The sequence below is a fragment of the Panthera pardus genome, unplaced genomic scaffold (assembly GCF_024362965.1).
Source record: "Panthera pardus isolate Hobbes unplaced genomic scaffold, ASM2436296v1 HiC_scaffold_24, whole genome shotgun sequence".
NCBI classification, from domain to species: Eukaryota; Metazoa; Chordata; class Mammalia; order Carnivora; family Felidae; genus Panthera; species Panthera pardus.
This window is the reverse complement of record NW_026526810.1, coordinates 31,472,370-31,499,593: the sequence shown is the minus strand read 5'-3', so window position 1 is coordinate 31,499,593 and position 27,224 is coordinate 31,472,370. Positions and strand designations below refer to the sequence as shown.

The 27,224-nt window shown below is 44.8% G+C and overlaps 1 protein-coding gene across 2 annotated transcripts in view; it reads left to right on the top strand.

The window, feature by feature from the left end:
* Nucleotides 1–3,471: 3,471 nt before the first annotated feature.
* The window catches only part of MAP2K1 (mitogen-activated protein kinase kinase 1), a 79,372-nt gene continuing 55,619 nt past the window's right edge, over nt 3,472–27,224 (top strand). Inside the window, exon 1 of one of the 2 annotated variants that reach the window (XM_019441714.2) lies at nt 3,472–4,013. In XM_019441714.2, the coding sequence (XP_019297259.1) occupies nt 3,934–4,013 (80 nt within the window). In that variant the 5' untranslated portion in view covers nt 3,472–3,933. Of the gene's footprint in view, nt 4,014–15,343; nt 15,373–27,224 lie in introns of those variants that run through there. The other variant, XM_019441715.2, reaches the window with a different exon arrangement.

Genomic DNA, 27,224 nt, shown 5'->3' with positions numbered 1-27,224 from the left:
AAGTTGGAGGCTCAACCGACTGAGCCACCCAGGCACTCATGTTGAGTGAATTTCTTTTTCTTTTCTCTTGTAATTGTTTTATTGAAGGGTAACATACATCCAGAAAAGTACATAAATCATAAATGGAATACACCTGTACAACCTATACCTGGATCAAGAAAGCAAACATTACTAGCACCTAAAAAGCCCCCTTTAACTTACCAGCATATTATTCCACTCCTCAGGGATAATCACTGTCTCAGCTTCTAACACCATAGATTAGGTTTGCCCGTATATATATGTATTAGTATTACATTTTATGTCTAGCTTCTTCTACTCAACAGGGTATTTTTGAGATCATTCATATTGTTGCAAGTAATTGTAGTCAATTTTCACCAAACTATAGAACATTTCATTGTAGGAATTTACCACAATTTATTTATTTATGGCTGATGAACATTTGGGTTGTTCCGTGATAACTGTTACAAATAGTGTTGTTATGAACATTCCTGTAAATACTTTCTTTTTTTTTTAAGCTAATTTATTTGTCTTGAGAGAGAGAGAGAGAGAGAGAGAACAGGGGAGGGGCAAAGAGAGAGGGAGAGAGAGAATCCCAAGCAGTCCCCATGCTGTTAGCACAGAGTCCGACGAGGAAGTGAATTCCACAAACTGTGAGATCATGACCTGAGCCAAAATCAGGAGTCAGACCCTTAACTGACTGAGCCACCCAGGTGCCCCAAATTTGTGTTGCATTGTACATAGGCAGTATAATTGTCTTTTCTCTTTTAATCCTTCTTGAAGGCCAAAAGTAATTAACTCTAACAGAGTCCAATTTATCATATTTTCCCTTTATGATTGTTTTTTTTGTGCCTTATTTAAGAAATCTTTGCCTAGGAGCACCTGGCTGGCTCAGTTGGTAGAATATGTGACTCTTGATCTCAGGGTCATGAGTTCAAGCCCCACATTGGGCTCCATGAGCATGGAGGCTACTTAAAAGCAAGGAAACAAACAAACAAAAACAAAATTAAAGTGTCCAACTCGGGGGGCACCAGGGTGGTTCAGTCAGTTGAGCTTCTGACTCTTGATTTCCTCTCACGTCACGATCTCAGAATCATGAGATTGAGCCCTGTGTTGGGCTCTGTGCTGAATGTGGAGCCTGCTTAAAATTCTCTCTCTCTCTCTGTCTCTCTCTCTCTCCTTCTGTCCCTCTCCCCCAACTCTAAAATTAAAAAAGTGTACAATTCAATGGTTTAAATAAATTCACAGAGATGTGTAACCATCACCACTGTCAGTTTTAGGACATTGTCATCACCTCAGAAAGAAGCCTTACGTCTTTATCATTCTGCAGTCCCCAGTTCACCTGCCCCACCAAGCCCTAAACAAACACTAATCTACTTATTGTCTCTATAGATTTACCTATCCTGGACAATTTCATATAAATGGGATCATACAATATGTAGTCTTTCATGACTGACTTCTTTCACTTAGCATAGTGTTTTCGAAGTCATTCATGCTGTAGCATGGATCGGCACTTCATTCTTCTTCATGGCTGAGTACTATTCCATTGTATGGGTATGTCACATTTTGTTTATCCATTCGTGAGTTCATGGACATCTGGGTTGCTTCCGCTCTTCGGCTGTTATGAATAATGCTTCCATAAGCATCTGTGTGTATGTTTTTGCATGGATATACATTTTTCATTTCTCTTGAGTATATAGTTAGGGGTGGAATTTCTGGGTCATATGGTAATTGTATTTAAGTGTTTGAGGGAACTGCCAGACTATTTCCCAAAGTGTCTGCACTAGTTTACGTTCTCATTTTAATGTTAAAAAATTTTAAATGTTCGGGGCGCCTGGGTGGCTCAGTCAGTTGAGCGTTGGATTTTGGCTCAGGTCATGGTCTCACAGTTCATGGGTTCGAGCCCCGCGTTGGGCTCTGTGCTGACAGCTCAGAGCCTGGAGCCTGCTTCGGATTCTGTCTCTCTCTGTCTCTCTCTCTCCTCTGCTCACTGTCTCTGTCTCTCTCTCAAAAATAAAAACATTAAAAAATAAAAAAAAATTTAAATATTCTTAATCAAGTTATAGCCATAATAAAAACTCAAACACTATCAAGGGCTACAAAATGAAAGGAAACCTTACTGCAGACAGCTGGGTGGCTGACACGCTTCTCTTGGAGCACTGGGTGCGGACGTTTACTTTGTTCTGCACACCAAATTCCTTTAGGGTGGAATAGGAAGGGTGAAGGGGGAAGAGAAGGACTGAATTTACATTTTGATTATTTATTTATTTTTATTTTTTCCCCACTCTCTGCCTCCCTGAATCCACATTTTTAAGAATAGGTATTTTGCCTCCTAAAAAAAAAAAAAAGGTATTGTGCCTCCTTTATTAAGTTTCATAGAACTGGTTTACAGGATTTAATTGATTTAAAGGATTAAAATTTTTTTTAATGTTTATTTTTGAGAGAGAGAGAGAAAGAGAGAGGGAGAGTGTGCAAGCGATGGAGGGACAGAGAGAGAGAGAGAGAGAGAGAGAGAGAGAGGGAGACACAGAGTATGAAGCAGGCTCCAGGCTCTGAGCTGCCAGCACAGAGTCCTAGGCAGGACTGGAACTGACAGACGGGGAGATCATGACCTGGGCTGAAGTCAGATGCTTAACCGACTGAGCCACCCAGGTGCCCCTAAAGGATTTTTTTTTAAATTTTTTTTTTTTTTACGTTTATTTTTGAGACAGAGAGAGACAGAGCATGAACGGGGGAGGGGCAGAGAGAGAGGGAGACACAGAATCGGAAGCAGGCTCCAGGCTCTGAGCCATCAGCCCAGAGCCTGACGCAGGGCTCGAACTCACGGTCTGTGAGATCATGACCTGAGCTGAAGTCAGACGCTTAACCAACCGAGCCACCCAGGCGCCCCAAGGATTTTTTTAAAGGGAGGGGCGTTCAAGACTTCAAAAAACTACCAATCTGCTCCAAAAACCGTTGCCCCTATTACAATCTCATCAGTATTGAGTACCCACCTCTCTGCACCCTCATAAGTAGTTGAGTAGTGCGTATTACAATTTTATATAAATCTATGTATCTGTCAGTTTGTTTGACGCAAGGAGTCTCCTGGCAAGTTTTCTATTCCCCCACGCATTCTCTCCTGTAGAAATGAGAAGATATCTTTTTCCATATTCATGTTATTATTTCAACTCCTTCAATGTGACCCGGCCCCAGGGGGGCGCTCCAGTCGAGGAGACCGCCTCGAACAGGGCCTGGTGAAGCCCACCTGGCTGTTCGCTGCAGGAGCCGGGACCCACGACCTCCTTTCCCGGTGGTTCTACCTAAGTGCCGCGGGGCAGCAGAGGGCGCTGTGGAGCCAGAGCCGGACTCCGCCCCCAGGGCAGCGTGCCGCGCCCCCGTGACGTATTTCCGCGTCATCTGCCGCCGAGGCGTGCTTCCATTGGCTGTCGGCGCGGCAATAGGGGCGGAGCCGAGTGGGTGTGTGGGAAACGCAGCAGTCCGGGTGGAGGGGCGAGGCTTCCCCCTTCCCCGCCCCTCCTCCGCCCTCCATTCCCTCCCTGGGACGGCTGCGCGGAGCGGCGGGGAGGGCGCCGGCGGCGGCTGTACTTTCCAGGCTGAAGCTGGAGCAGGGCTTTGGCGGTGTCTATCGAACCCTAGGGACCGGTTGACTGAGGAAAAGAGGGAGGGAATCCCGCGCTGCCGAGCTGCGCCGCCTGGGAAGTCCTTCGATTCCTTGCGCGCCAAGCCGAGCCCCGGGCGAGTGGGGCGGGGGTCCCCAGAGACCGCCAGCGGCCCCTCGGCGCTGAAGGGACCACGCGGGGCGCGCCCCCCGAAGGCTGCCCCCGGGCCCGTGGCCCCGACTTGGCCCTGCGCGGCGGGCGTGGGGCAGCTCAGAGGGAGGAAGCAAGAGAGGGGCCGCCCTCCCCTCGGAGTTAGAAGCGCCTTCCCGGGTCCAGAATGCCCAAGAAGAAGCCGACGCCCATCCAGCTGAACCCGGCCCCCGACGGCTCCGCGGTTAACGGGACCAGCTCGGCGGAGTAAGTCTGGGGTGGGCGGCGAGCGCCGGGCCTGGCTGCGGAGGCCCCTGCTGGGGTATAGGAGCCGAGTCGGGTGTGCGCGGCGCGCGGGGCTCAGCTCGGGTTCGTCACGTACGTCTCGGGCTGGCAGGGGCGCGGAACTCCTGGCTGCCGAGGTATCGGTGACTAAGCAGAGATTGTGCTCCTGACTCAGACCAGTCGGTGGACCCAAGGTGTCCCGATTTTCCTCCTCTGTCGAGCCTTGCAGTCATCCTTGATCCCTGGCCATTCACTTTCTCCCCCCCCCCCCCCCCCCCCAAGATGAAAACTGCCTGCTCTCCCACCCCTCCCCGGCTGTTTTCCCCAGATCCTAGTCTGTACAGGGGAGAAGGGAGTAGATGTCCTGGAAAGAATTAAGATCGCTTCTGTGTCTTTGAGGCCGGCTTAGGGTATGAAGTGTGGAGTTGGGACTGGTGAGCAGTGTCCTCACCTTTGTGCGTGACACCTGTGGGCCTGGAGTGCCTCGTTGCGGCTGCTCGCTGGCTAGCAGGGGCGTGGGTACACCAATATCCCCGTGGCTTTCCCCTGGCCGACTTCAGGGGCTGAGGGTCCTTGGCCTTCTTCCTGGAAACTATTTTGTCTCCAAGGGTGCTGCTTTCTTCTTCTTCAACTGCTTGCTTCATTCATTCATTCATTCATTCATTCATTCAGAAATGCTCCCCACTAGTGTCTCTTCTAGCTTTCCGTACTTTACCATGAGCCCTAAACTCCTGACCTGAGACAGGAACTCAAAGCCAGGAAAACCATACACAAGGTGCTCCATCCTGCGGGTTCCAGTATGTTCGCAAGCCAGCGCTTTATCTCATTAAACAATGATGAGGTTGTGCCATTGGGTGTTTCTGAATTGCCACAACTCGTGTTGCGTCCTGAGTGAGGGACAAGACTGAGGGAGAGAGATCGGACTAGCTGGAGAATTAACCGGAAAATATTTGGTTCTTAATCTTTTATTTGCACACTGGAGATGCATGGAAGCTAGCTGATGAAATGGTGGAGTAGGCCTGAGCCTTCTGCCCTTTGGTGATTTCTATAACCTTCCTTTCTCTCTTTAGATTTTAATAGCCTGGGGACCTTCTGGGTTCGTGGCTCTGTCCATCTCTTTCATGATCACAAGGCCAGTGGTGGACCTGTCATGTGAACTGAGCCAGGTTCCTCAGACCTGCTCCCAGCAGACCCCCTTCAGTACATTACTGTAATGTTGGGGCGCCTGGGTGGCTTAGTCGGTTAAGCATCCTACTCTTGATTTTAGCTCAGGTCATGATCCCAGGGTCATGGGATGGAGCCCCGCCCTGGGCTCCGCACTGAGCATGGAGCCTGCTTAAGATATTCTCTTTCCCTCTCTCTCCCTGCCCCCCCCCCCCCCCCCCCCCGCTTCCACGTATGCCCCTCCCCCACTGGTGCTTTCTCAAAAAAAAAAACAAAAACAAAAAAACCTGAAGTGTCTCTTTTGCATAATATTGACTTGTAGAGGTCAGATTCTTTGTAGGCATTTATTCAGACTTCCTGCACAGGATTTTATCCCCTTAAAACAAACTAAAAGTGCCCCAGCACAGGGCAGGGCAAGTTTTGACCACAGTGGCTGGTTGAATGTTGTGGCCTGACCATCCTGCTCCTATTTGATTTGGAGGTGGGTACTGAGTGGAAGTACCTGTTGTCATTCTGTTGTTAATTGTGACACCACAACTGTATTTTTGCCAAGCGGAGGAATCTCATTAAAAGAAAATACAAGGAGGAAAAGAATAAACTACCCTGGAGTTGGTGGCAGAAAAATTTGGTGGGACTGGGAGATTCTCAGCAGCGGTTAAGAGGTTGGACTCTGGGGTCAGGCTAAGGTTGAAGCCTTGGCCCTGTTACTCTGTGGTTTTGTGACCTGGGGCTGGTCTCTCAGTCTCCCGAAGGCTTAGTTTTAGTTTTCTCACCTGCAGAAAATGGAGCTAATTGATAGAACCCACCTATGGTCTTTGTGAAGATCCAGGGAGCTAATAATACATAGTAAACCTTCCATAAATGTTAGCTGCTGCTGGTGTCTTCCTTACTGGGTAATGTTGAGAAAGCTGAAGGAAACTAGAAGGTAATTTCCGTTTGTGGTGGTGGGTATGTATGTTAAGGTGCCTTTGCTTCTGGATAAAGGGCTCTCCCAGCGATCGCTTAGGTTTTTGTATCATCTGCATGTACCTCCATGACTCATTGCTGTGTTACAATAGGAGGCATCTCTGTGTAGGCTGCCTGAGACAAACAGGGACTGTTGCCCTACACTTCTGGCACGAATGGGAGGAAAGCTGTACGCACCTTCAGCTTTCACCTTTAAGAGTATTTCTCAAGCAAGGCTGCTGTTCTCGTGATTTCTGTGATTAGACCGGGGCACAGTTCGGAACGCGGTCCTGTCCAGTGACATTAAGGATCTCTTGGTAACTGGCAAGGTTGCTTCTCCTCTGTGGTTGCTTGGCACTTTGGGCTTTACCTCTAACTTAGCACTTAAAGCATTCAGACAGAGCTGGGTTACATGGGACCTGAAGTTTATGCAAGTTGTGGGGGTCCTTGAAGAAAAAGAGGGCACAAATACCTCTTTTGCGAGTTTTGCAGAAATGTCTGAGCATATTGCAAGGGAGCTAAGTGTTAGCATGAAATGAATTGGAAATAAGATCATATTATTCCCGTTTAAAATGGTTTCCTGGTTCCATTGCAGTTAGAATGAAATCCAGACTCCTATCGGGCTGTGAGACCAAGTGATTTGCCCACTGGGGCCCCCCACCCCCATCTCTTCGACCACATTTCCTGCCGCTCCTTTCTTCCATTCTGCTAGTCTTCTTTCACTTCCTCCTTGGGATGGTCTGTGTTCCCTCCAGGCCCTTGCACATGCTGCTCCCTTTGCCTAGAATGAATCATCGCTTCCTCTGCCCATGCTAGGAAGGAAGCAATCATCATCTCTGCCTCAGTGTCATTTCCTCAGAGGTGTTCACAGACCACCTAATCTCTAAAGGAGGTCACTTTCCCATGTTCACCAGATTTTTTTTTTTTAAGACAGGGCACTTAAAAGAGTGCCTGTCTTTTTTTTCTTTTCTTTTCTTTTCTTCCTCCTCCTCCTCCTCCTCCTCCTCCTCCTCCTCCTCCTCCTTCTCCTTCTCCTTCTCCTTCTCCTTTTTTTTTAAGTAGCCTCCATGCCCAGTGTGGGCCTCGAACTCACGCCGGACCTCGAGAATAAGAGTTGCATACTCCACTGACTGAGCCCGCTAGTGCCCATCACCTGATTTTTTTTTTTTTCTTTAAATGACATTTGTTCACTGTCTCTAACTTTTTTTTACTAGGATGTTTGAAAGATCCCTCTCTTCTGTACACCATAAACTATAAGGTTAGGGCAGCCTTTTCCTGATTCATTGCTCTGTAAGTAGTACATGGAATACGGTAGCTGGCACATATGAAGTGCCAAAATGTTTGAGTAAATCAGTGGGTGACTTAAATTTCTAATATTTGTACAATGTATTTAGCAAACCTTTTTATACTTTTCCGTTTTTTCTTTTGTCTTCCCCTTTGCAGTCATTTCCCCCTCTCCATTTCCTTTTCTTTCACAGGCACCCACTCACCCACTCTACGGTATTGAATGCATGGTCTTATAGTTCCATGTTTTGTTGGGTATGTGTACCTTTGGGAGGTAGATGGCGTTGTTTTGTGTGTTTCTGTGCGTAGAGTGCTGAATGTGACTGTGTTGTTATTCAGCCTTAAAAAAAGGAGATCCTACAATTTGTGACAACGTGGATGTACCTGGAAGATGTTATATTAAATGAAGTAAGCCGGGGCACCTGGGTGGCTCAGTCGGCTGGGCATCCGACTTCGGCTCAGGTCATGATCTCACGGTTTGTGAGTTCGAGCCCCGCGTCTGGCTCTGTACTGACAGCTCGGAGCCTGGAGCCTGCTTCGGATTCTGTGTCTCTCTCTCTCTGCCCCTCCCCAACTTGTGCTCTGTCTCTCTGTGTCTCTCAAAAAATAAATAAATGTAAAAAAAAAAAAAATTTAAATGAAATAAGCCGGACGCAGAAAAAAAAATTACTGCATGATCTCACTTACGTGTGGGATCTAAAAAAAAATAGAAGCAGAGCAGAGAGATCAGGGATGGGGAGGTGGGGGTGTTGGTCAGAGGGTACGACGTTGCAGTTAAGGGGCGCCTGGGTGGCTGTCAGTTGAGCATCCGACTTGACGCTTGATTTGGGCTGGGGTCATGAGCCCAGGGTCTTGGGATGGAGCCTCACGTTAGAGATTGTCTCTGTCTTTCCTTGGCTCGTGTACTCACACTCTTTCTCTCTCTCTCTCAAAAAAAAAAAAAAAAAAAAGGGGAAAAAGTTGCAGTTAACGTAGTATGAATAAGTCTAAAGATCTAGTGTACAGCATGGTGACTATAGTTAATAATACTGTATTGAATACCGGAAATTTGCTAGGATAGTAGATTTCAAGTGCTGTCCTGCGCACAAAAAATGGTAACTGTATAAGGAATATATTTGTTAATTAGCTTGACTGTAATCATCATTTGTCTATGTGTATCAGATCATCATGTTGTTTACTCTAAGTATATTCAGATTTTATAAAAATTACTATTGTGCTGTAAATGTGCCTCAGTTGGGATAGATTAGGTTACGCCGAGCTAACACACAACCAAAAAATCTTACAGTTTAACACACTTGCAGGTTAGTGGGAGTCTCTGTTCACTGGCTTCCATTAGGGATCCAGGCTTATGGAGGCACCGTCTCTGAAATACGTTCACATGAGAAGGGCATTTTGTAAACCACGTTGTCTCCTAAAGTTTTTGTCCAGAAGTGACACATGTCACTTCTTCCATTTCCTTGGCCAAAGCAAGTCACATGGCCACGCTGGCCTTCAAAGGAAGGGGGGCTTCTGGGAAGGAGGAGAACCAGGAATATTTGAACAGAGTGACCACCCCCAACTTTTGTTCCGGTTTGTCTTTACTTTTTTTTAACCAGATACCGTGTTTCTGACCTCTATTCATGATGCTACGTGATACTATTGACCGTTCCTGTGCACATACCACATTTTACTTCCCCTCCTCTGTTGATTCCTCTAGATTTAGACAACTTTGTTTTCAACCTCCGGCTGCATCAAACAGCGCGGTCACGACCATCCTTGTGCACGTCTCCTTTTGGACTCTCGTGAGAGTTTCCTGTGGAATGTACTCAGAAATGGCATTGCTCGGGGTACGTTGGGTCTCCTTCCATGATGAGGCACATCCTTAATCTCTTTCTTTGTTTCTTAAAGAACACTTTTCATTCATGACGAGAACACTGAGCCCCGAGAAGAAATCGCGGCACAGGGCATTTCCCCCAAACCTCACATTTTCACACAAACCTTGATTTCACACGAGTCCTTTGTACTTCCCGACTTTTTTTTATTTTTTATTTTTTAATTTTTTAAAATTTACATCCAAATTAGTTAGAATATAGTGCAACAGTGATTTCAGGAGTAGATTCCTTAGTGCCCCTCATTTATCCCATCCCCCCTCCCACAACCCTTCCCGTAACCCTCGGTTTATTCTCCATATTTATGAGTCTCTTCTGTTTTGTCCCCCTCCCTGTTTTTATATTATTGTTTGCCTTCCCTTATGTTCATCTGTTTTGTCTCTCAAAGTCCTCATATGAGTGAAGTCATATGATTTTTGTCCCTCTCTGACTAACTTCATTTAGCATAGTAGCCTCCAGTTCCATCCACGTAGTTGCAAATGGCAAGATTTCATTCTTTTTGATTGCCGAGTAATACTCCGTTGTGTATATATACCACATCTTCTTTATCCATTCATCCATCGATGGACATTTGGGCTCTTTCCATACTTTGGCTATTGTGGATAGTGCTGCTATAAACATGGGGTGCATGTGTCCCTTCAAAACAGCACACCTGTATTCCTTGGATAAATAATAGTGCAATTCTTGGGTCATAGGGTAGTTCTATTTTAATTTTTTGAGGAACCTCCATAGTGTTTTCCAGAGTGGCTGCACCAGCTTGCATTCCCAGTGACTTTTTTTTTTTAAGTCTATTTATTTATTTTGAGAGAGAGAGAGCGCGTGCGAGCACGTGTAGGGGAGGGGCAGAGAGAGGAGAGAATCCCAAGCAGGCTTGGCACAGAGCCAGATGAGGGACTCAAACTCACGAACCGAACTGTGGGATCATGACCTGAGCCGAAATCAAGAGATGACTCTTAACTGACCAAGTCACCCCGGTGCTCCTGTACTCCCTGACTTTTAGTTTCCTTACCTGTCCAGTGGAGATGATAATGGCTTACAGAATCTTTACCTTAATGGCCTACAAAGGCCCCACCCAGTCAGGTCCTTGGTTTTCTTCCACTGCCCCCTCTACTCGTGCGCTCCAGCCCACTGTTCTCTGTGCTGTCCCACAGCGGGTTGGGCATAGTCTCAGGTCAGAGCTTTTGCATTTGCCATTCCATCTAACCTGGGATGCTCTTCTCCCCAAAATGTGCACTGGACGCTTCTTCTCATTTCCTTCAGATCTCTGTACAAATGTCTCTTCACAGAGGTCATCCGTGATCGCTCTGTCTGTAATACAGCACTCCCTGTCCTTCTCTACCCCGTTATGTTGCCCGGTTTTTCTTCAGAGCACTTCCGACTAACATCACCCTGTGTGTCAAGTGTTTTTGCGCTCCCCTGCCTCGCTAATACGTAAGCTTCACGAAGGTGGGGGCTTGGCTGTGTTCCTTGCCCAGTGAGGAGAACGTCGTCCGGTGTTCAGTAGCGACCTGGTGATGACACAGAGCATGCCTACCTCCCTTGAGGGAGTGTCGTGAAGATTACACAAGGTCGCACGTGTAATAGTGCTTTGAAGGCCATGAGGTGCTGAGCAAACAGAAGGCTGCATTGCTTGGCCTTGGTGGCATCCACAGATTTTGGCCTTTGAACTCTTTCACCGTAACTCTAAAACACTCAGACGTACTTAATTATTACTTATTGTTGCATTCAGGGCATAACTCATGGCATCAGCACTTCTGCCAGGTTTGTAAGGGACACACGTCCGTTACAATGTGAAGGCCCTTGAGGGTGGGGCGAAGACAGGCTGATGTGCTTTTCGGGGGTCTCTTAGGGCCTTTTCTGGGACTCATTTTGTAGTTGTGAACTTGGATGTGTCTACCGCTCTTAGGCCGCAATAACTGATAACTGGTGCTGTCGTTTGAGAACTTCAGGTGAAGGGTAAGGCCAGCCAAAGCCTGTGTTCTTGGGAAGAACGCCCTCTGCTGTTGTTGCAGCAGATACAGAAAGGGCAAAAAGGTTCATAAAGATGACTTCACCCATGGCCAGGAGATATGTGGGGCCCTTGTTTGGTCATGAACATTTAGAATATTCTCCTTTCGGGGCACCTGGGTGGCTCAGTCAGTTAGACGTCTGACTTCGGCTCAGGTTGTGATCTCATGGTCTGCGGGTTCGAGCTCCGCGTCGGTTTCTGTGCCGACAGCTCGGAGCTTGGAGCCTGCTGCTTCAGATTCATGTCTCCCTCTCTCTCTATCCCTCCCCTGCTTGTACTCTGTCTCTCTCTCAAAAATAAGTAAACATTAAAAAAATCTTTTAAAAAAAAGAATATTCTTACTTTCACTTCTGCATCTTTGCAAGAAAGGCAGAGGATACTTTAGTAGAGTAGCTGTTGGCCTTGCCTTACCCATCTGGTTTGATTTTTCTCTTTCCCAGTTGCACCTGTTGTGATCCACACTGACCCCTTTACTGGCCTCCCTTTGCTCCAGCATACTGCTTCCTACCTCTGTCTGTTCTTCCTCGCATGGTTTCCTTTGTCTGGAATGCCTTCCTCCGCTTTCCTACATGATTTTATTTTTTTTTCTCTGTGTCACCACGCTTTAGCTTCTGTGAGGGCAGGGACCGTGACTTTCTTGTGTACCGCTGTTTCCCTGGCATATAGCAGACTGTCTGGAATGAATGAATCCTGCCCATCTTTCAAGACCTGGCATAAATCTCATCTCCCACATAGTGTTTTCTGAGTAACTCCATGCTACTTTAGGACTTGGCTTCGAGACTTAGTTATATCACTTCTTAATTGTTGATCTCGGCCATGTCATTTAACTTCCGTGAGCTTCCGTTTTCCTTATGAGTAAAGCGAGGATGATAATATAACAAACCTGTGAGGGAAGGAGAGCAGGTGAGCATCATTTGAAATAACGCATGTGAAAGCACTACGCATGTGAAAGCACTTCGCATGCTGTTCAAAGGGGAAGTGTTGTTAATGATGCCACTTTGATTTCTTCCTCCTCAAAAAGCTGTTCTCTTTTGCTCTTAATACCAGATTACAAATGTTGATAAATCATGTTGATTTGGACATTTTATATGCTGCCTGTCTTAAAATCTAAGCCAAACCACAGGGCGCCTGGGTGGCCCAGTCGGTTGAACGTCCAACTTTGCCTCAGGTCATGATCTCTCAGTTTGTGGGTTCGAGTCCTGCATCGAGCCCTGTGCTGATGGCTCAGAGCCTAGAGCCTGCTCCGGATTCTGTGTCTCCCTCGCTCACTGCCCCTCCCCCATTTGTGCTCTGTCTCTGTCTCTCAAAAATAAACATTAAAAAAATTTTTTTTAAATCTGAGCCAAACCTGTATCTAATCAAGCCTGAAACCCAACTTCCTGTTTACAGTAAATGCAGGGACAGAGGAACAAGTTAAATGACACCAGGAGGAAACAATCAGACAAATCCAGGATGTGGAACATTCTCTATGACAACTGACCCAGTTTCTTTAGAAAGTCAGTGTCACAGGCAAAAGTCAGGGAGGGGGGGGGAGTGGTGTGGTTTTAGAATAACGGACTTAAGGGGACATGCTAACCAAATGTAATGCATGAACCTTGGGTGGATACTGCTTCAAAAATGAAATAGCTATAAAATGTATTCTTGGGACAATCTGGGAAATTTGAATAGAGAATTATTAATTTTTTAGATGTATTATGATTATGTAGGAGAAAGTTGTTATTCATAGGTGATGCATGAAACTTACTTGAAATGATTCAGGAAAGGGGTGCCTGAGTGGATCAGTCAGGTTAAGAGTCTGATGTCAGCTCAGGTCATGATCTCACGATTCGTGGGTTTGAGCCTTGCGTAGGGCTCTGGGTTGACAGCTCAGAGCCTGGAGCCTGCTTTGGATTCTGTATCTCTTTCTCTCTCTCTCTCTTTTTCTGCCCCTCCCTCACTTGTGCTCTCTGTCTCTCTCAAAAATAAATAAATAAACATTTAAAAAAAAGGGTTCAGGAAAAAAGATACACATGCACACATAGTAGATGAGGCAAATGAGGCAAAATGTTCTCAGTTGGTTAGTTGGTTAGTTTATGAGTTTCCCTTTTATTCTTTCCATCTTTCTGTATGTTTCGAAAAATTCCTAATACATAATTTAAAAGTACCCAAAGAGCAAAATTCATCCTGAGTCTTAATGCCCTTTTTAATGTTAATTCACATTTTCTCTTTCCTCTTTTGTACTTCTGGTCTAGATTGTGTAATAAACATCGCGTTAAATGCAATATCATTTTAAAACCATAATGTTTTCTTATTCACTAACTGTTTTTTCTATGTCTCTTTTCCTTCAACTTGATTAGGGACCATACCTTTTTAGACCCCTGGGTCTGTAACACTGTTGATACAGCAAATCATTGGTAGATTGGACAAAACCAAAATAATGTTTAAACAAAGAAATCAACAACAACAAAAAACCATCTTGCTAGCTTTCCTTTGTATGTATGAGTTGGTAGTATTTCCACAGCCTCCCCAGGAAGCACAGGTTAAGCCGTGGTGAATGTTTCTGACATGTTGAGAAAACAAACCCAGAGAACCCACAGGCTGGGCAGAAAGGAAGGTTGAGCCTGAAAAGAAAGCTGAAGGTCCCAATTTTGTCTATGTTGTTTCCTTCCAGAAGCTGCTGGTTTTGGAACATCATGTTATTGTCTTACTGCCTCTTGTGTCTTCACTTCATGTCCTGTGCCCTGGTTCTGTTACCTGAAATCCCATGCGAGCCATTCGTTTGGAGGCTCCTGTACCTGTTTGCTAAGTTAACTCCTCCGAGGATGAATGGTGTTTTGTTTTGAAATAGCAGGTGTTCGTTCTCTGGATCCTGGTGCAGGGCAGACTGTGGAAAATGTTGATCCTGCCTCGAATTTCTCATTGTAGCTCCCAGGGGCATCCTGCTTTGATGTCAGCAGGGGAGTCAGGTTAAGAAGAGGTTACACAGGGGTTAAGAAAAAGTGGACAAGGGTGGTGTGGCCTCTTCCCCCCCAACCCTCCTTTTTTTTGAATATTTGCCTGTTTTAGTAGAACTTTAAAAAAATTTTTGAATGTAAAAACACCTTTTGAAAAAGGGAACTACAGACATTAAGTTTTCTAGTGTAGCTTTTTGGTGATTCGATTATTTACATGGTTGTGATCAGTGGATGTGTCCTCTCCAACCCCCTCGGTTTTACACATAGACATAATTCTCCTGCTTGTCATTTTTTGGCCGAAGGGTAGAATTTGATTGGGTCTGGCTTTATAAATGATACTTTCATTGATTATTTAGGTGACTTCCAGATTTTTATTAGGTACTGATGGTCTTGTGTTTTGAACCAATTTATTCTGCTTTTAGATTAATTTTCACACCAAATCAGAGGCGACGAACCATGTTACTGCTGTTACGTGTTTAGAGAATATGTTCCAAAAAAAGATGCAACCAATTATATTTCAACTTTCTTAAACCTCAGGAAGGTTTTTTTGTTGCTGTTGTTGTTTTGTAAAATTTAGTGATTTTTTGATAGTTTAATAGGCACTAAAGGGCTCCTTTGAAGGTCAGTCTGCTTTATCTTAGAAGCTAGGGGGGCTGTATTTTTGAAATGGGATTATTTTCTGTATTTCATCAATTCCATTTAAGCTGTCTTTATTGAATGCTTAATGTAACTCACTGTCCTCGAAGCTGTAGGTAGTTGAGTAAGATTGCCTTTGCCTCCAGGGATTCGAAAATCTCCTAGGAGGAGAGGGAGAGGTAGCAGGGGCCCAAGAGGAAGGACACAAATGGTTGCAGAGTAAGAAAAGTGCCCTGATGTACAAAGAAAGTACTGTCAGAGCTCACTGAGAAGAGGAAGATGGCACATCCAGTGGGGGAGATTAGGAGAGCCTTCACGGAAGAGATGACATTTGAGCTGGGTCTTGAAGGATGGCTAGGATTTCCATGGGAATGGGGGGGGCAGGGCATGGCAGGAAGAGCCGCTCCACATAAGTGGGAAAGCCTGGGATGCCTGGAGGAGCCGGCAAGGAGTTGAGCGTGCTGGGTGCATAGGCGCGGGTCGTGGGAGATGAAGCTGGAGAGGTAGGGGGGCCGCTTTGGTGGCACCAGCTAGACATTTTGAAAGGCTGCGTGCAAACTTTTCTTCTCTGGTGATTTCTTGATAGATTCATCTAAATAGTTATTATGTTGCTTTGTATTTTATTTGTTCATTCATGTCTTCCATTAACCTCTGCACAGTTACTTGTCTTGTGGTTTGTTGGGGTCAGTGTGCTTTTTGTATTTTAAAGTTTTATCAGTTATGTGGCTACTACATTGTCCCACTGGGATGTTTTCCTTTTATGTTGCGTTCAGAAAACATTTTTGTTTTTTTTTTGTCTTTGGAAACATGTCTTTTGTATGGGATAGCCTACTTTCTTTTAGTATTTGGACATATCTCGTCACAACTTCGCAGGAACGTGTGGCTTCTTTTTCTTACAGCCTTTTTTCTCTTTTATATGGCTAATTCCGTCCCATCTGGGATTTATTAATGTGTTTGATTGGAGGAATGGGCCTAATTGTTGAGTTCCAGTATCTTACTAGAGTTTGTTAAGTTTATCTACCTATCTGTTGTATTTTTCCGGTTTACTTTTATTTGGTCTTTATGGTATTTCAGTGTATTTCTAAAATTTCCTGGTAACTCTTATGTAGTTTTGATAGTCTTTTTTTTTTTTTTTAATTTGGTAGGGTTAATGGAAACTTAAGATTTTTTAAAAAGATTTTTAAGTAATCTCTATGCCCAGTGTGTGGCTTGAACTCACAACCTTGAGATCAAGAGGCACATGCTCTACTGACTGAGCTAGCCAGGCATCCTTAATGAAAACTTGAGAAACTTTCATGGTGTACCTCTCCATTTATTAATGTCTCCTCTTTCTTCTGTTGTGGTGTTAGTTCCTTCTGAATAATTCTGTTGTGTCCTGAGTTAATATTTCAAAGAGTTAACATTTTGTTGCCGTTATGGTTGAACATTTTTAAATTTGTATTTGCCATCTTGACCATGGTTTGAGTTGTATGAATTGTTTATATCCTGCGGCTTTGTTAAATTCAATTATATCTAGTAACTTAAAAATTTTTTTTTTTACTGTTCATTCATTTTTTTGAGAGAGTGTGTGCAAGCAGGCAGAGGAGGGGCATAGAGAGCGGGAGACACAGAATCTGAGACAGGCTCCAGGCTCTGAGCTGTCAGCACAGAGCCCAATACGGGACTTGAACTCACAGACTGTGAAATCATGACCTGAGCTGAAGTCGGCTGCTTAAGCGACTGAGCCACCTAGGTGCCCCCTATATCTAGTGACTTTTGGATTGAATATAAATGCATTTCTGGATTTACTAGTGTCATCTTCAAAACATAACTTATTTTTTCCTCTGAACACCGCTGTATTTTATATCCATCTTTCATCGCTCTCAAAAGCAGTTCTTATGTCCCAGGGGAATACCATTAACTATAATGACGCTTCCCAAGGACCTTCTGGGCAAGGAACATTTCTGCTCTTTCCAAGGAGCCATGAAAATAGGAAGCAGCTGCCTAGCTTTATAGAAGCAGAGCCTGTTCGGGGTGGATGGGACCTTGCATATCCTCTAGACTCCTCCCTGCATTTGGGAGATGAAACCAGACCCAGAGGGGAGAAGGAACTTGCTGGGAGTTCACACAGCTGGAGTGGAGGAGGTGGTTTTCAGGCTTAGATTTTCTTATGGTGTATATATTACATGTTTTCATTTGGGATACTTGGTTGGAAAATTTTCTAGGTTTATCCAGCACCAAATTTTGGTAACTTTATCCAGTATCCTAAATAAATTTTTTTAAACTAATAATCTGCATTTTTTTCAAGTAATCTGAAGTTCTTGAACAGGCGGCCCTCTATATCACCACTCTCTTAGGTGTTTGAGTGAAAAGGGAATAAGGAAATGAGGAGAGGAAAGGGTATTTTAGTCCAGGATCCTTAGTAGGAGGGCCTATTTTTAAGCTTCATAATGTCAGTTTTAAAAGCAGTGGTTTTCAAAATAACCACAGACAAAAGTCCCCTTGAAATGAATGCCTTTCTGGAATTGACCTATTTTGAGTTTAACTGTTACCACGAAAGGTTCAGTGTCTTGAATGCTCTTAAATGCATTTACTTTTCAGACAAAGTCGAACAGTGAGTTGAGTGAACGATCTACATGGGTTCCAGATTCAGGTTAAGTATAGAAGTATGGGAAGGTGGAAGAAGACTGGACTAGCTGGTTATAATGTACTTACAGGTTTGTCTGGATCCAGGTTAATTGTATTCCTTCATTGAGTTTTAACTTCCATTTCCAGGTTAGTTTTAAAAAACTAGACCTTCACCACATTTGAGAGTCCAAAGTCATTTGCCCCATTTGATTTCAGACTGTCCTTGAGTAAACAGTCCTTCAAGACTGTTGGGCCTGTCGGGGCAGGGGTGGGGTTGGGGGGAGGCGCTCAGAAGTTAGCAGGAATTCCAAGCTAACTGGAAACCTTTTGTCTAATGGCTTACTCAAATCCAGAGTGAAATCCTACCAGAACGTCAGTCTGTATTTCAGCTTCTTCCCCCCCCCTCCCCAGCCCCCAACAGGAAGAAGACAGCAGCTTAACATTCCAGTAATTATTATTAATAGAAAATTTAGGGCCCCCTGGGTGGCTCAGTTGATTAAGCACCTGATTCTCGATTTTGGCTCAGGTCATGATCTCGCGATTTAAGAGTTCTAACCCTGTGTTGGGCTCTGTGCTGAGTGCGGAGCCTGCTTGGGATTCTCTCTCGCCCTCTCGCTCTGTGCATCTTCCGCTTGTGCTCGCTCACTCTCTCTCAAAATAAATAAAGTTAAAAGAAGAAGAAAAGTTATCCTACTTCTCTTAGCCACTCATTTACGTCCACTTTAAGACTTGGTCACTGGAGCTGTGGACAGGTTCCATTTACCAGAGGATGGACCAGTGGAACACTTGGAACAGGCTTTTAACACATTGTATTAATTTTTAGAGACTGGGTGCCTGGCTGGCTCAGTCGGTAGAGCATGTGACTCTCGATCTTGAGGTTGTAGGCTCGAGTCCCACTTTGGGTGTAGAAATTACTTAAAATCTTAAATCTAGATAGGGACTGCAACAGTTTTTATTGTTTTATTGGAACATTCCTTCTAAAACATAGTCTCTTTTGCCTTGTTTTATTTTGGTAACTAAACTAATGCTGGGTTAGCCATAAGTGTAGCTTGTTGCATTTCTATTTCTGCATATTCTGAATCACTGAGCAATTACAAAATGAAAGGTTATCTGCAAGCATTTCCAAATAAAGAAGCCATAAAATATTAGGGGAAGTCAAGGGGAGAGTTCAGGAGGGAAGTACCAGAAACCACCAACAGGTGTTCGGGTGGCACTGGACAGAGTGTCAGCTTGGTATGCGATCATGGGGACGAGTTTTGTGAATTCCTGAATGCTCGTGTGAGGTGGAGGGGACACAGGGTAAGAGGAAGTCAGCAGTTCCGGAGGCACAGAGGACTTGGCTTCCTGGCTCGCCCACAGCTGAGGACCCGAATCAATTCCGGAGCAGGTTGCATTCTCGACAGACAGGGGCTGCATCTGTAGGAGCACGGCTGTTGATGCGTGGGGTAATAATTAAGTCCCGGCCCTTGATCAGGACGGGACAGGTGAAGTCAGAAGACCTGTGAAATTGTATCCCTGAAGGACACGATAACTGGGAAAATAACTACCGTTTGTTGAGAGCCTCTCTGTTCTATTTACGTGCATTATCTTGAATTTGCACTAAAATTCTGCAAGAAAGGTCCTAATATTCTGTTGTCCAAATAAGGAGAATGAAGTTCAGGGAAATGAAGTAATTTGCAGAAGGTTGCACTGCTAGCAAGTGGTGGGATTAAGTTTAGAACCCAGGTCTGGCCTCCTCTGACATCCATGTTTTTCCCCACACAGCTGTTCAAAGATTATGTAAAATGCTAGAGGTCTATGAAAAAAATTTTTCTAAAGTAAGTTCTCTGCCCAGCGTGGGGCTTGAACTCAAAACTCTGAGATCGAGTTGCATGCTCTACTGACTGAGCCAGCCAGGCGCCCATCTAGGGGCCTTTTTAGAGTTTCACTCTGCAGAACTGTAGCCACTAGCCACATATAACTATTTAAATTTCAATTTACCAAAATTCAGTAAAGTTTAAAAATAAAAATTAGCTCGTAAGCTGCACAAGCCACACTTCAAGGGCCTGAGGCTGCATGTGACTAATGGCTGCTGTATCGGAGAGCACAGATGAAAACATTTCCATCATTGCAGAAAATTCTCTTAGTGCCTAGAGGTCATCCAATTTTACCCTTGTATTAATTTATTTTTGCCCCTTACTTTGTGAAGGAGAAAATGAGGGACAAAGGAAGGAAGTAACCTGTTCAGTGTCCTAGGTCTGGTTAATCCAGTCCTTTGGACTGGTTGCCTGGTGGCTTTCCCCTGGTCCACACTCTTCTTTGAAAACAATTAACAGGGGTGCCTGGCTGGCTCAGTGGGTTGAGCATCAGACTTTGGCTCAGGTCGTAGTCTCGGGGTTCATGAGTTCGAGCCCTGCCTCTGGCCCGCCGCTGTCAGCGTGGAGCTGGCTTCAGATCCTCTGTCCCCCTCCCTTCCTCTCTCCTGCTCATGTTCTCTTTCTCAAAAATAAACGAACATGAAAAAAAACCGAACAATTAACAGACTGGAAATGGGTGCCTGTTCTACTCTCCTAGCCTTGCCTGGCCTTGTAAACTAGATTCTTCTCCCAGAGTGCAGCCCTGTGTCGTCCCAAGTTCAAAGGGCATGTTCGGATTGGTTGCCCGTAAGAAAACGAGAGACCTTTGTTGGAAAGGAATTCCATGCTTGATGTATGAAACAGCACTTTGATTCCCCCTGGTTGGTTGTCTGCCTTCCTACCACTTTGTAATTGAACTTGCAGCTGCTAGCCATTTGTCTTCCAATCAAGGCCAACTTCAAAACAGTTCAAATGACAGAGGTATGTATACTTTGAATAGAAGCAGCTGCTTGTTATTTGCTGTTGATTCGAATGGCTTTTGTGTTAGGGTCAGATAGTTTAGATTATGACTCAAATTACAATAGGTTTCAAACTTGGGTGTTAAGATTCAAATGTGTTAACGTTCATTTAACTGATATATATTATATACCTAATATATAGCAGCACTGAGCTGAGGGATGGATGAAATGGACTTGTGCTAAAAATTGACAAAGATGCCAACGTTATGGGTGAATCTAATACATTTTAAATTCTTGTCTGAATTTTATTATTGGCACTTGCCGCCCATGTATTAACCTATTTGGTCCTGCACTTCACTAAAAGCTCCAGTTTGGATCATTGCTTTGAAGTAAAGTGAAGAATCATGTGCAAATGTCCTTTTAGTGGATGTTATTAAAGACATTTAAATTATACACTCCAGTGTCTAAATGACAGTCTAAAGTGCATGTGTGTGTGTTTGGAGGGTGGGCACGTGGGAGCAAAAAGGAGGCATTGTACCAGGGTAATATTTTTAGGAAGCCTAAATGCGATATTTGATTTCAGTATGACATAGTCATTGGTTTAGAAAGTTATCTTTTGGAAACAAATAAGTTTGGTTTTTTTTTCCCCTAAAGAAATGGAAAAGTCACATGCATGAGTATGGTCAGAGATTAAAAACAGAAGTTGAAATGATGGCAGCGTACCCAGAAAAGTGCCTGTCTTTTCTGAGAGGGCAAAGGCAAAGGTAGTCAGGACATTGAAGATGGTGGAGACAGCTGGAAGGGGTCCCCGGGAGCCCTGATCTCTGGTCTTTCTTTAACTGCCTGAGGTGGTGTGGTGGTGGTGGTGTTGGGGGAGGGTGTGGGCAGAGCACCCAGTCGACTCCTTGTATTGTTTTATTGAGTTGGGTCTAATTTCCAAAAGATTGGGGATGAGTTTATATGAGGGTTTTGGAGTCAACAGGCCCAGAGGCAGGGTGGTCTGAGGAGGACCTACTGTTTCACCCTGGGAGTTTTGGATTCTAACAGCACAGCGAAGAGCCCAGCTTCCCAATCAGGTTTTAAGTAATTGTTTCTGCCTCTACAAGTGTTTCATTTGAATCCAGAAATTAACCCATCTTCCAGAGGGGTCTGAAAGGCTGCAGGCTTCAGAATCCTCAGGCTGCAGTGCTTTTGAATAACTGCCTTGTGTAGAGGGAAAGTGTGAGATCTCAGCTCCTTCCCTGGTACAGCTGTTAACTCACCATGTGACCACCCTGTGCCTGCTTCTCTGCAAAGCGGGGTGATGGTATTGCCTTCCTACCTTTCAGGGTTTATATAATGAGCTCCGTATAATCGTATAGGTTACCACTTGGGCACACTTGCAAACTCAGGTAGGTATTAAGTAGATGCCATTTTATTATTGAAAGGAATTTGTTGCAATCTCCCTTTTGGCAGATAAAGAATCCAGGACTGCAAAGAAGGGTTAAAAGGTTGTCACACAGTAGGTTCTGCTGTGAATGTGACTTAAAAAATTTTTTTTTTCATGTTTATTTTATAATTTTTTTTTTTAACGTTTATTTATTTTTGAGACAGAGACAGAGCATGAACGGGGGAGGGTCAGAGAGAGAGGGAGACACAGAATCCGAAACAGGCTCCAGGCTCTGAGCGGTCAGCACAGAGCCCGACGTGGGGCTCGAACTCATGGACCGTGAGATCATGACCTGAGCCGAAGTCAGATGCTTAACCGACTGAGCCACCCAGGCGCCCCTCATGTTTATTTTAGAGAGAAAGAGAGAGACAGAGACAGTGTGTGAGTGGGGGAGGGGCAGAGACAGAGGGAGACACAGAATCCCAAATAGGCTCCAGGCTCTGAGCTATCAGCACCGAGCCCGACACAGGGCTCGAACTCACGAACTGCGAGTTCATGACCTGGGCCGAAGTTGGACACTTAATTGACTGAGTCACCCATGAGCCCCAAATATGACTTTTGAGTAAGCATGGCCTGGAGAACATGTGATACGGGGGAAAGGTTTTGTTGGAGCCGACATATGTGGATTTGAATCCTGACCCCGCCTATTACTCCTTTGAATGATCTTGTGCAACTTCTTTCACATTCTTCAGTCTGTTTGCACATCTGTAAAATGGGCATAGTAACACCCACCCAGCAGAAAGGATTCATAGACACTTTGTGTGTAAACTGCTTTTTATGATTAACAAGACTCCTGATAAGGGCTAGGGCTAGATTCCCTGCCAGGGTGCCTTATTCTCTATCAGGTGAGAAGGAGAGAAAGTTCTCACCTCCCGAAACACTTCCTATAATGGGACTCTTCAGCTATTCTTTATCTAGGCAGATAGAAAGAGACAATGCTGGCATATTTGCAATTTGGGGGATGTGCAGGAAGTATTTTCAGTGAAACAGGAAGCTGCAAAAGGTGCGTAGGAAGCAACTGCCACTCAGTACATCCCAGTGCAGACTCCTCCCAGCTTCTCCAAGGACCACCATCTATATGACAGGTACCACCCTGGAAGTTGGCTTTCTTCTCCCAAGAGTTTAAAGAGGATTTCCTGGGCCGAATGTGCTCGTGTGTGTGTGTGTGTGTGTGTGTGTGTGTGTGTGTGTGTGTGTAGTAATAGGGAGGGGTAGGCCCTGACCTAAAGGGAAGGTAACACTTTGTTCTTCAAGCCAGATGTTTGCAGGGGGGGTTCTGCTCTAGGTGACGTTTGGGTTTCACTTTTTCATGGTTCATCCAGATGTCTTCCCCAATGGGTCCTGGCCTTTGCTCACTCAGACTGTCTTCTGGGGATTCCCTTCTCTACCTTTCAATCCATGTTGGAATCCTAATCTTGTGTTAAAGCTCAATTTGCAGGTTGCCTTTTGTGTAAATCTATCACAGACCTGGCCTCCACCCCACTCTAAGCAGTGGTCGTCTTTCCACCTTCCAGGGCCCTCTGCCTGGCCCATGATGCTTTGGTTGTTTGTGTACTCCTGTCCAGTTGGACTGAAATTGGGGAAACCTGGGACTGGGTCTTTTCATCTTTATCTCCAGCGTATAGCGTATTTCTTAGCATCTGGTTTGGTGAAATTTTGCTGAATGACTAAGCCCTGACATGGCAGTAAAGGAAGAGGGCAGAAGATACACCTCTCCAAAGGTCAAGGCTCCGCTAATCCCTGCAGAGTCCGACTTTGACTTATTTTGATTATTTTCAGTTTAATATTTTGACACAAGAGGGTCACAGTGTTGGTGGTAATCATAACATTTGTTCTGTGAGGCTTTGTATACTCTTCATTGGTTTTTTTTTTTTTTTTTTTTTTTTTTTTTTTTAAAGTAATCTCTGTGTCCAGCGTGGGGCTTAATTCACGACCCCAGGATCAAGAGTCGTATGCTCTACTGAGCCAGCCAGGTGCCCCTACTCCTCATTGTTTTTAGATCTGTTTGTTTCCTTATTCAACCACATGAGGCATGTGGGTTGTGTGTTATCTTTACTCAAGAGATAGGAAACTGATCTTGGTTAAGGGTCTTGTCTATGTCACACCAGCACCTAAGAGTGCTTATAGTCCTCTGTACTGCCTTTTTAGCCAATGTCCGCTTCCTTGCTCAGAGGAGAAACATTTGGGAAGCATATGCTGTTGGTGACATCTTTCCTAATGCTTTATTATTTTTTTTAAGTTTATTATTTTTGAGAGAGAGAGAGAGGGAGGAAGACAGAGAATCCCAAGTAGGTTCCACACTTTCAGCACAGAGCCTGATGGTGGGGCTCGAACTCAAACCGTGAGATTATGACCTGAGCCAAAATCAAGAATCAGAGGCTTAACTGACTGAGCCACCCAGACACCCCAACGTCTACCCTGTTCTGTGATGTTCCTTCAGTCCCATGCCTGGTGTAGAGAAGGGCTCAGGGAATGTTTGGGGCTGGATGGATCCGTGAGCCTCCCTTGCTGGCGGAGCTGAACACTTATCCCCAACAAATGTTGGGCTCCTTGATGGACACATGACATTGGTGGCTGAATATACATGCACCTGTGGCTTTTCACACTCTCCCCCCACGCCTCTCCAGGGACTGGGATAGGACAGATGGTCGTAGACACAGGCTTCTCAGCTCTGCATCCTCTCTGCAAATCACATTTGGGGAAAAGTTAAGTTTGTGCAGTAATACAATTTCGGTAACACAGTTTCATACTGCCGGTGAGTTGTTTAACACTCCCTGGATAAATCACACTTCAGCAGAACTCATTTGGGAGCAGAAACAGAGTTTAATTTCACTGTAGGTGGCTGTGATTCCAGCCCACCAGGCCCTCCCACCCCCCTAATAAATCTAGGCTGATAAGGTGAATGCAGCACTAAGCCAGGCTATTTCTGAACCCGGATAGCCTTACTCTATATTAATCGTCCTTTTCATCCCCAACACCTTGCATTCTTTGTCCCCTGAGGATAGACACCCACTTGTCTATCCTTAAATGTTAGAGATGGAAAAGACCTTTATAGTTCAGCCTCACGGATGATGATGATGAAGGGATTGGGGTCCAGAGAGGCCAGGTGGCTTATGGCTAGTGAGTGACAGCCTGAATCCAGATCCAGGACCCTCGATTTGTCTCTAGTGCAGGGCTCTTGTTTTCTGCCCACCCCAGTGCACAACCTTTGATTCTGTTTTATAGCCAGGGGAGAGTCTATATGTTCAGTTTAAATTGAATACAGGTGACCACTTTACTGTTAAATGCCCTCAGCATAGAGTGAATTCATTTCCTGTTAACCCTCACAGCCTCTCTTGCCATATCTTTGGCAAGGGCCATTAAAGTCTTGGCAGATTTCTGTATAGTTAACTGCAGCCTAGGGGTAACCCTGTGTGGGTTTGACTGATAGGATTTAACTTTTAGGAAGAAAATGAAAAGCACGGGTGATAAGAGTATGTAGAGAGAGAGAGGAAAAACAATATTGTTAAATTCTCTCTTAACAGTATACCTTTTGGCCCTTTGGCTCCAAAAATCACCATATTTTGGTTTCCAAAATGGCAGATAAGACATAGAATCCCAAAACTGCTGAAGATTATTAAAATGTATTAAAGATGCAAGCCTGGAGCTTGAAAAAACACTTGTCATTTGTCATGGAAGCTTCAGTGTTCTACGTTCTTCTGCTGATGGACTTGGGGAGTCTCGGGAGCTCAACAACTGGTGTGCCATGGACTGTTCTGTGGTCCCCCCCTGTCTGGGGTGTGCATACTCTTGTCTATGGGGGCACTTTTAGGAGAGACACATAGGCTGGCCAGCCAGCGGGGTCCGTTCAGCCTGTACTAGGGTGATGTATGTAGCAGGAAGCCAGTTGTAGCACAGCAGGAGATAATTTTTCTCTGTACAGGGTCTTCATGTAGTAGGTCATTAGCGTTGATTTCTTGGCTTAAAAAACTGTGTATCTTCCTCTTCTTTCTTGACTGTAAAGGGCAAGGGGAAAAGAGGAGCTCATTATGCCCTTTTCTCTTCTTCTATGACCAGCTTCCCCACAGTTACGAATTCTGTTCTGGCCCTTACTGGGCAGTCTTGCTCTGTGTTGGAGGAGTGATCCCTAGAGGCAGACAGCTGAGGTTGGAGTCCTCCACCCCTAAACACTTAACATCAGTTGGGATTCGTAACGTCTGTTATCCCTGGCTTCCTCATTAGTAAGTTAAGTATGGGGGTGATAATACTACCTAACTTGTAGGGTTGTTGTGAGAGTTAAATGTAAGGTGGTAGGATAACACCTAACTCAGTAGGCAGTCAGTAAAATGTTACGCATGGTTTTGTACGTTTCCTTTGGGGTTTCTCTGTCAAGTTTATTGCCAGCATTTGGGAGTTCACCCTCTCCTTTAAGGCTGAAGTCCGATATTGTCTTGTCCTTGAAATTTTGCCTGGTCTCCCTCAGGAAAGTTTTGGCAAGGCTGTCCATGAACTGTTTGGGAGGCAAAGCACTTTGTGTGTGTGTGTGTGTGCGCGTGCGTGTGATCTTCATATATTTTCTGTGGTTTCATGATCTACACTATGAGCTTCTGGAGATTTAATAGTTCTGTCTCCATGCTCCATTTCTAGCCAGGCCTGGCATGCAGTCAGCGGTCTGTAAATGTGGAATGAATGAATGTTGGTGTTAGCTTACAGAGCCCGTGTGGGACAGGAGATTTGCTTCATTGGGTTTTCACTGATACCAAGGGCAATATTATGTGCACGGAGTTTCTTGATCGCTCTTCTTGAATCATTTCTTCTTTTTGTCCTTTTTGGGTGATGAAGCAAAGCTGGACTAGTTGGAGCCCCCAAGTGGGACCAAGAGATGTGGCTCTTACTGGACTCCATTATAGGTCAAATGCTAACTTAATGCAGTGCATGGCACGAAGGATGCCGGTGTATTATACGATCAAATGGATTCTAGTTACTAGACTGGAAATGACTGTGGTGGGTGGGGAGGTCATAAATATACTAGTGGTTTGGGGGCCTGAAGGAGTTAAAGCTCCTCTCAGAATAGCAGAGCAGCTCCTAGGAAGTAGCTTCCGAGGCAGGATGTGGCAAGCCGGTGGGTAAATGAGCGCGTTCTCCTTTGGAAGAAAAGGAAGTGGGTGGGGAGAAGTGAAGAGGAAGAGCTTGGTGGACGTATCTTTTTATCTTCTGCTGTAAGAACATGCTTCTCTTTGAATGCCAGACAGAGCCTGCAGAGTTTTTAACCCAAAGTGACCAGGGTCCAAAGAATGCTTAATGATACTGGTTTTGCAGTTTTCTTGTTTTCTTTTTTTTTTTTTTTTTTTTTTGCCCCACAGTATCTCAAATTTAGTATGCACTGGAGTGTTGTCCTAGTAGGTTTTATTTTCTAATATTGATCTTTGGTGTATTATTGAATGCTCTTTGAGGATTCATAATTAGTGTAAAGTGTCAACCACAATCACACTCTTCTGACCAAGAATTAACTAAGTAGTTAATTCTTTGTTTTTGTTTTTACTTTT